Source organism: Montipora capricornis, chromosome 1, assembly GCF_036669925.1.
Source record: "Montipora capricornis isolate CH-2021 chromosome 1, ASM3666992v2, whole genome shotgun sequence".
NCBI classification, from domain to species: Eukaryota; Metazoa; Cnidaria; class Anthozoa; order Scleractinia; family Acroporidae; genus Montipora; species Montipora capricornis.
Genome location: NC_090883.1, coordinates 28,217,171 through 28,227,170, shown reverse-complemented (window position 1 = coordinate 28,227,170; position 10,000 = coordinate 28,217,171). Strand labels below are relative to the sequence as shown.

General features: G+C 40.2%; 2 protein-coding genes across 3 annotated transcripts in view; one reads left to right on the top strand and one right to left on the bottom strand.

Moving 5' to 3' along the window:
* Nucleotides 1–567: 567 nt before the first annotated feature.
* LOC138013915 (uncharacterized) lies at nucleotides 568–1,968 on the bottom strand. The gene is made up of 3 exons (XM_068860953.1): nucleotides 1,707–1,968; nucleotides 1,408–1,583; nucleotides 568–996 (listed from the first exon to the last, which is right to left on the bottom strand). The coding sequence occupies exons 1-3, from the start codon at nucleotides 1,966–1,968 to the stop codon at nucleotides 568–570; spliced, it is 867 nt and encodes a 288-aa protein (XP_068717054.1).
* Nucleotides 1,969–4,978: 3,010 nt separating this feature from the next.
* The window catches only part of LOC138037644 (polyubiquitin-C-like), a 22,029-nt gene continuing 17,007 nt past the window's right edge, over nucleotides 4,979–10,000 (top strand). Inside the window, exon 1 of one of the 2 annotated variants that reach the window (XM_068883548.1) lies at nucleotides 4,979–5,105. The gene's annotated coding sequence lies outside the window, so the exon portion shown is untranslated. Of the gene's footprint in view, nucleotides 5,106–7,042; nucleotides 7,202–10,000 lie in introns of those variants that run through there. The other variant, XM_068883553.1, reaches the window with a different exon arrangement.

Here is a 10,000-nt window from a genome sequence, read left to right as displayed (position 1 = left end):
CAATTCTCCTTTCCACAATTTTCAAAGTACCTAATGCAGCATTCCAGGTAATACCCAGCTAGTCCCAAAACTTGGGTGGGTTCCCATACCGATTTATCTTCATTGACAACAAAACCTGCGTTGCACAAATCCGCCCTTACAGCCCCGGCCTTAATGCGACAACTTTCTCTATCCTGAACAATCGCCCAACCATCATCCAAGAAGATAGCTATACAAAGACCCTGTACTCTCCAATACTTTTCTAAAGGCTTCAAAACCTTAGTGAAAACCCAAGGGGCAGAGGACAGACCGAACGGGAGCACAGTAAAACCATAAAATATTTCCTTAATGGAATCGGGCGCACGCCATGAAAACCCCAGAAATTTTGGTGCTCTTGTGCAATGTCAACATGATGATAACCACTTTTTAAATCGAAGGAAAACATGAACCCGTCCTTCACAAAATAAGACATAGCAATTTTCCAGTCCTCATACTTAACACTTTGCTTAATTAATGACTTATTGACATGGTGCAAATCGAGAATTAACCTCTTCTTACCGCATGGTTGTACAGAAACTAACAAAGGATTCACAACAAAAGGCTGCTCAGTAACCATACGCACCCGGTCTGAATTAAGAAGCTCAGTTTTACGGCCAACGGAAAACTAATGAATGGCAGTCTGTAGCCATTTTCAATAATAGACAAAATGAAATCCGGAGCACCTATAGATCTCCAGAAAACTAAATTGTTCTTCAGATTACCCTTAACACGCGATGAATGTCCGCTTTCAAGTTCGAAATTCTGTGTAAATTGATGTACCTGCGCCAAGGCATCATCATTGCTTTGGTTGAGCTGATTGGCCTGAGGTTGCCTTGTTGTAGGAGAATCCAGGGAAAGAATTGTAGCTAAAGGGCTGGTAACTTCCCGGCCAGGACAAGGATCGGCAGTCCTTAGCCCAGTGTCCAAATTTGCCGCATTTGAAACAGCGAAAGAAGTCGCCAGAAGCGTCTCTACGGCCTGAAAGATAAAGGCAATGGCGAAACCTGTAGCAAACGGGAGGTGGGGAGGGGGGGGGGGGGGACTTAAAGCAGAAAGATGAATAAACTGTATGGAACCGCAAGCGTGAATGGTACTCAAGAGACAGCGGAGGGTATAAATACTAATAACTGGCCAATCCTGACATACATGAAAAACAGTATGCACAATAGTGGGTGCGGCAGGTGTGAAATGAAACACCGCAACTAACTACTTGGAATACCAGCGGAAAATACATTTACGTTCTAATTCGCTTCGCTCAAACGAACGTAAATCATTTTACCCTTAAATTCCCGTAATACAAACAAATACCACCAGAAATATGGTAGGATGCGCAAACGGATCCAAAACACATATGAACATACAAAGTAAAAAGGAGGCTCTTTATCTTACCACGAAAAAGCTGATTATCAGCGCCCAAAGCAATTCTTGGTTTCTTTCCACGATCACTGGAGAGTTATTCTTTTTGGCGTTTCTTGCGACTCGCAGCTTCCCTTGCCTTCTTAAGACGTTTTTCATCTTCGGAACCGGATGCAAGTTCGTCTGACTCGTACTCGCCACGACCTGCCAGCCGTCCTTGCTTTTATCAGCGATTTTTATCAGATTCTGCCGCTTTCGAATACGTTGCCTGCCTTCTTGGGAAAGCTTCTTGATTTGCGACAAATTTGGCTCGATGCTTTCACTCTCGGTTTCAATACTTTCCAAAATGGTATCCAGCTCAGCATTAAATTGTCTCTGGTTCCCTTTGAATTTTACCTGCACAACTTCTTTATCTAACTTACTTCTATGCTCAATTTGCTTTCCTTTGTCTTCTAATTTTTTCTCAAGAAAATCTTTGAACATGGAAAAGACTTGATCAACGGCTGCTGAGCTGCCTCCACTGTCACCTGAAGACGTTTGGCCTACTTCAGCCGAAACGGACGAACCTTCGCTCTGTATCTGGTCTTTGGGCATCACACGAATAGATGGGCTTAAAGCAGAAAGATGAATAAACTGTATGGAACCGCAAGCGTGAATGGTACTCAAGAGACAGCGGAGGGTATAAATACTAATAATTGGCCAATCCTGACATACATGAAAAACAGTATGCACAATAGTGGGTGCGCCAGGTGTGAAATGAAACAACCGCAACTAATTGCTTGGAATACCAGCTGAAAATACATTTTTGGTCAGTATCTTATTAGCATTTTTGTAATCGGTTACATATATTTTAGCTTATTACTATGAAATCTAAATGTAACTATTCGCTTAGATCTAACAAGGAGGACTGCCAACAAGGAGCTTTTACTAGAACATCCAAGAGTGCGTACCAAGAAAACGTTAGGGGATCGAGCTTTCTTTATATTTTATGGCTGCCCCCAAACATTGAAACGTTTTACCTGATACATTGCGTGAAATAACATCGGTGGACTCATTTGAGGCTCATTTAAAGATTTATTTATTTCGAGACGCTTTTAGGGCGAGTTTCAATCAAGTAAATATTTTGGCCTATCAAAAAGGACAGAGACAATCCAGTAAACCAATCAAAACTCGAAGTAATTACACGAAGCCGACACAAAGCGCGGGAAAATGTGCACGCGCGAGCTACGACTGGTTTTGTTTTCACTTCTGATTGGTTGAAAAAGTGGCGCGAGAACTCTGAACCAATCACTGAATGAAGTAATGCAAAACCAAAGCAATTCGCTAATTACTTTCGACACTCAATTGAAAACCACTGTAAAGATTTTATATAGTCACGGATTTGCTTTTAACTGATATTGCGTGCATGGAAAGATATACATTTGGTGAGGCAAGGCAGCCTCGGATTTCGGAAAACTGTAGAAGCGTGTCTGGCTAAACCTAAAAACTGCTCTTAAAAACCAGAATCAGAGTCTACTCTGCATGCATCCTCAGCACCCTGTGGTATTAGAGTGAGACATGGCTTGCATACACCAGACAACAAGCTACACTGAACACACTCCACGTCAGATTCCTCCGCAAATTCTTGGAATCACCTGGAAGGATAAGATCACCAACCAGGAAATGCTTGAAACTACAGAACTGCCAATTATCCAGTACCTCCTGTGATCGTGGATTACGTTGGCTAGGCCATGTCCACCGCATATCCACGTCCCGAGCGCCTTCCAAACGACCTACTCTATAAACAGATGGCTCAAGGCAAACGATCGCCAAGGCGGCCGCTTCTTCGCTACAAAGACATTTGCAAACGAGACATGAAGGCAGCCAAAATCAGTGTAGAGAACTGGGAATCGCTGGCTGACGACCGTACTAAGTGCAGGGTAGCTCAAGATCTGTGAGGAGAAGAGACAGAGCAAGAAGGCTTCCAAAAACAATCCGTCGAACGTGATAACGTACGCCTGTTCACACTGCCACAGGTCTTGCAGCTCCAGAATCGGTCTTCGCAGTCACTAGCGAAAGTGCCTACGCCAATTACCCATTGCCTGCAAGGCAGAAGGAGGCAATATATGTATATATAAGGTGAACGAAGTCGTAATCCAACAGCTCTTTTTCACAGCATTTTATCTTTAGAAACCGATCGAATGAATTCTTTTTTTCCAGAAAGTTGTGACACTTATTGCGTCCAGTATAGAGTGAAGCCCCCGGAAGATCGAAAACAGACCCAGCCCGTACGTGTGTTAAACGAGATCATTTTCCATTCCGACGCGTTGGAACAGGAGGTAGTCTCGGCACCACAAAAGTTTTGGGCAATGGTGCTACATTTCGTTTGGGACCGCTACGTAACGGTCAGCGTGGTGCCAAAAATGTGCCGCCGGTGCTGTGCCGATTTTTTAGCGCGTGTAAATGGGGTTTTAGTTTCGAAAAATGAAAAAGAAGTCGTCGAGGGGCGTGTGTGAATGGTAACCGCTGTAAGTACTCGGGAAGCAATTGTTTTGATTCGAGATAAAACTAAAATTGTTTTAGATATTAGCTATTTTCCTGTATATTTTAAAGAAAGGGCGATCTGAGAGAAAACTTTTGCATTATCGTGTGGCAAAATGCTCTCCCGTGAGTATTGCAAGCTTTTAAAACTACAATGTAAGGATGCGTTCAATCGACCGTATTCCGGACTTGGAATACATAGAATTGAAGTCAGAAGTCCTTCGCTTTTACAGAGTTTCACATGGAAATTATCAAATACGTGCTAAAATGAAATTTTAAGCACATCTTCAACATCCTAGTTGCTTAAAAACTACGGCAAACATACTACTATTTCAAATCTTATTCTTATTCTGTAATAGGGTCAATCAAATGCACCCTTAAGAGATTCACAATCTTGTGTAATCAAGAAAACCGAGCGCCCGAAGACAATTACTGTAATATTTGATGTCAATGATATGATGAGCCCACGAAAAAGAAAAAGCCCAAACAGTTGGATGATCTTCCAAAGCTACTACATGAATCCCCTTCTATGTGACAAATTACTCAGCGAGATGAAAGTAATAAACATTTGCAAGACGCTAGACATATCGGGCAAGTTTTAAGGGTGTGTTTTCAACTCAAATCTATGAAGACGCTTCCACAACAAAATCGTTCAGAAATTATGCAAAAACTTCCAAAACTGGAGCTAGGATGAACTAACACAACTTTAACGTCAGATACTTTGTTAACAGATGAATAGTGGGCTTAAGCAACGAGAACCTTGACATCCCGGACGTTATGAACTGAGATCGGAAATCTGTTGTTTCGCCTCAAACAACGTATCCGAAAGCTTTAGTTTTAACTCCGGTATTATGGTATAATCGAATCAAAGCACTGAAAGAGCTCTGAAAGAGAGAAAAGGTAAACTTCCGGTTTTTCATTTTTGACGTCGGGGACGGTGCGTTCGCCGGCGTTGCTTGAGCTCAGTAATGCATGGTCCAGTGCAAGTACACAGACTCGCGCAACACAGCAACACCCTTGGCGCAGGGATAACCCCTCGAGCGGGGAGGGGCAGGGGTTGTCGTCCCATTCTCCCAGAAGTCGTTGCAAACCTACTTTCGTCTCTTGAACTAAAAAAAACAATGGCCATGTATCCATGGGAAGAACTTTCGAAGAAGTTGTGCTCACTTGATCGCAGAGCGGCGGAGTTTGTGGCAGATTGACTTATTTAGGTAGGAATCATTATAACTTTATTTTTTTTTTTAGGAGAAGTGACTCTAATGTAAGGAAAAATGCACAAATCACAATCAAGAATGCCGTATCTCATCTCCGGTCGAATGCATATAAATATTGCTGACAACTGTTTCTTGTTATTATCTTGCGATTGCGACATCTTTTGAGGGGTTCCTAAGTTTGTACTTGTAAACAATAACTTTGCTGAAGTCTTACGTTAACGCATTTAAAGTGACACACATCTGAGCTATGTAATGTAAGCTTAATATATTAACTTAATGGTCACAACTCATGCACACCCTGCAGTCGAACGATTTATTCCATCATAGGCGGTCCAAACTCATAATGTGAATGCTCAGTTAATGTAACGATTTGTAGGGTTTACATGGGAAACATGATCCAGTGCTTTGAGTAAGTTTTGCAGTCAGGATGACTGGGAAAATAACGTAGACGGTAGGGTTGTCCACATTATGCCGGCATACGGTAAATTTGAGCATAATAGTGAGGCATGAGCATCGAGCATTACGCCAGCATAATAGTAAGAAAAAGTCCCGGAAATATGTCAAAATCTCGTGAATGAATAAATAAATACATTGGAATTAGGTACAATCTCGAAATTGGGATTCCGTTTTCCTGTGGTGAAATATAGGTGATAATCGACTGCCCCTAGACTTCACCACAGGAAACGGACGTGGCCACTTGGGGCGACTGGGAGTTTGGGACTTTTTTATGCAAAAAAATGAGTGATCTGGGGAAAATTTTTTGAGCATAGATAATTAGCATAATTGTGAAAATTGTGAGCATAATGTGGACAACCCTAGTAGACAGCTGTGGAATCCCGAGTGCTGAAGGCATGAGCCTCAAGGGGGGTCTGGGGGCATGTTCAACCACTGCAAGTTTGGAAATGCTATTTGCAGCATTTTCCAACGGGTGTTTCCCTCTAAAAAGCAATGGAAATTAGGCAATAAAACACTACAATGATAGTCATTTTTGACAGAAATTGCTCCCTTATTAGTATTCAAATACACTATTGGCCGAATGTCATGTAAATTGAGCACTAACCCCTAAATACGCTGTGTACTCAATTTTCGTTACATTTGTTTGAAAATGTAGACTTTTTTTTTTCTTGAGAAGAAAACTCCGTAATTCAGTGATTTTATTTTTGTGATGGAAAATGGTGGAAAAACACCTACACAGCAAAACTTTCAAATGGTCATGCGAATGGCAGGTCTAAAACACAGGTCACATTCCACTGGTCACTTGTTGCAGGTCATTATTTTACCTTTTTGAAAATAACCTAAAACCCTCAATTTGGCTAACCCTAGGCCTAAAAACCAACCTTAGGCCAAGGGCTAGCCAAATTGAGGGTTTTGGTTACTTTTCAAAGCGTAAAACAATGACCTTCAATGATTGCCCAGTGGAATGTGACATGCATTCTAGACCTGCCATCGTGAAGCAGGTGGCGGTATGGACCAAAGTACCCAGCGGTCTATCGCCAGCAGCCGCCTTCTATTGAAACCTCTGCTTTTCATAGTTTTTTACAGCGAAGAAAATAAAAAAAGTAAACTTACCATTGCTTCATCTTGTGTCCCTGTGTCAATTTGAGACGTTCTGGGCTGGTTTTGAAATTTGCTCCTATCCTTCATTAAAAGAGAACAAGGCTGCAGACTCGGAACCTCTGAAGCCAGTGATGACTCCATGATCAAGGACGAGTTAAGCCGAAAAATGAGCTTGATTTGGCATTTTGTCCACTCTCACATAAAGCTTCCAACGCGGGTCATGTCATGTATGAATCCCAAAGGGCTTTTTAAACTGGAGATAGTGGTGGGTTCTTCATGAAAACTGGCTTGTTCTCTAAGCATGTGGCGATTTTTGTTAGACTCTACGCCGTTATGCTATATCGTTTGTTATCAAGCTTCATGTGAGTGGACAAAAGGCCAAATCAAGCTGATTTTTCAGCTTAAACCATCCTCGATCGTAGAGTGATCACTGGCTTCAGAGGTTACAAGTCTTCAACCTTGTTCTCTTTTAAAGAAGGATAGGAGCAAAATTCAAAATGCCTCAAATCGACACAAGGACACAAGATGCAGTAAAGGTACATGTAAGTTTATTTTTTATTTTCTTGGCTGTATAAAACTAGGATAAGCAGAGGTTCGATCAATAGAAGGTGGCTACTGGCAATAAACTGCCGGCTACTTTGTTTTATCCTGCCACCTACTTCACACAACCATTTAAAAGTTTTGATGTGTAGGTGTTTTTCCAACGTTTTTTATTTTCTTCTCTGTAAACTAGGATAAGCCAATCTTTTTTGGCATTTCATGTTTCCCACATAAACCCCAAAAATCTCACCTTTAATGAACACATCATTAAAACTGTCTCCTCTTGTATGTCTGCGCTGGGACAAATAGGCCGCGTAAAACACGCATTTAGGAAAGACATACTCATTATGATTATAAATTCGTTAGTATTTAGCAAATTATATTATTGTTCGTCAGTTTGGGCAAACACTACTGACACTAATATAAAGAGGTTGCAAGGGATTCAAAATTATGCTGCTCGCATAGTACCGGTATGTAACGTTAGAAAATATGATCATGCGTCTCCAGCTCTAAAAAGCTTAAAATGGATTCCTGTGAAATCACACCTCTATTTAAGAGATGCAGGTATGGCCTTTAAGTGTGTGACAGGTCTTTCACCTGAATATTTAAGTAATAAGTTTATCTCTAGGGGTAGTATAATTTAGTGGTCGAGCGACCCGTAATTCACAAAAATTAAACATCCCACTCTGTAAATCAGCAACCGGCGAGAGGTCTTTTTATTATCGTATTGTAAGTATTTGGAACGCTATTAGCCCTACATTGAAATTAAGTCAATGTGTATTAAGTAGTTTTAAACGCAATCTCAGATCAGATCTTTTAAAAAAGTACTTGTCCTAAATTAGGTTGATTTTCCCTCCTTTATTCTATATATTTAATTAATTTTTATTATATATATATAATATAGTGTTTTTAGAGTTAATTTTAGTCTTTTTACTTACTATTGTTACTTCTTTTAATTGCATTGTCACTAAAAAGCCCCCATGGGGAGTTGTCAATAAACTATTGTATTATATTGTACATTACCTGAGGCTGGGCCACCTGTGATTCCATCAAACACCCAATGGTTTCTCAAATAACTTCATTTTCAAATAAGCAGTCGGCATTTTGTGTCTGGTCTGCATATTGCACCCAGTCTGCAGTCTGCATTTTGTGCTGACCAAGGTCCAAACAACAACTGTTACATTTATTTGTGCTACAAAATAAGACTTATAACTAACTAAATGCAAGGTATAAATTAAACATACATACAGCAGCTGGTCACCCCAAGTAACTTGAGAGCTGAACTAGAACCAAGAAATACCATTGCCTTATAATGATTGACATGACCATCAGTGGATCAGCCAGGTTGATTGGGCTTTTCCAAGATCTGGCCTCAATATAAGTTCCATTGAAAAAACATGTTGATACTCAAGTTCATATGAGAGCGTTGTCTAGCCTTTTTATCAAAATCTTGGTATTTCCTAGCAACATATAGCATTGGCCACTAACAATAATTGGCTATTCAGCAGGCTGGCTTGATTTGTGAATTATTAATTTATGAAATATTTTGTGCATTCACTACTTGCATAAATCCCATAATACACCTCTTTTACCCCCCAAAAATCTGCATAGGCATTGTTTTCGACTTCTCTTGGGACATTTTCCTGTCCCAGGAGAAATTGCAAACAATGGTTATCCAAAAGTTTTGGGGGGTAATAGAGGTGTATCATGGGATTGTGCAAGTAGTGAATGTTTGACTTTGATGTGCTTTTAAGGGTTCTGGACACAAACCAAATTTCAGCAGATAAATTGCAATTGGCACTTTTACACTTTTAAAATTACATAATCATTTTTGTTTAGTGATTACTGTAGCTTCCCATATTGTTACTAGGGAACTTTAGAATGGTTACCACTATAAGGATGGAATTCTCCAGAGTGCACTTGCTCAATGTGCAAAAAAAATAGTCAATGCTACTTGTATTCCAATCTCACTGATACTCTCTAATTTAGAATGTATTTAGAGTAGCAATAAAGTTAATATTAGTAAAGATGTGTGATTTTTGGTGCTTTTTACAATCTTGCTTTGTAAGCACCTTTCCTTTTGCTGTGACCTTCATTCTGCATAATACACATATGCTATCAACCCTTCATTAATTAGTTAAGGTGCACGTGACCATTTTGTTGAGGCTTCTGATCATGATGTGGATTTTTACATTGGAATCTTTGAACCACAATCATCTTGCGTATAATTTCCCCACAAGTGTTCTGGCAATTCAGAATACATACATGTACATATATTTAAATATTGAATTAATAAAATTAATGACTGAGTGAGTGCGTACATGCATGCATGTGTGCGTGAGTGTGTGCGCGTGTGCCTGCATGAGTGCGGAGTGAGTGAGTGCATGCATGAGTGCGTGTTTACATAATTGACTACTTCCCGTGAGAAGCTTGTCAGGACCAATGAAACAAATGATACAAATAAAAATAACAAAGTTAAGAATCCCAACTGGCTATAAAGACACACCAGTTAGCTATTTACAAAATAATGCATGGAAGGAGTTGAATCAAGGACTACTGAAAAAAACTCTAGATAGTGATAGACTGAATCTGGGACCTCCAGATTAAAAGTCTGTTGCCCAAAACATTTGGCCATGCTGCCTCCAGTCTTTAACAGTTATATGTCAATCATAAAATTATGACAATAATGACCAAAGATTCTGTAAGGACCCCTCTGGCTTCTCTTGTGTCTCTTGAGTACTTTTCTCAACCAGAAATTTAACATGCCTTCCCTGGGAAGATTTGTAGTACTTAAT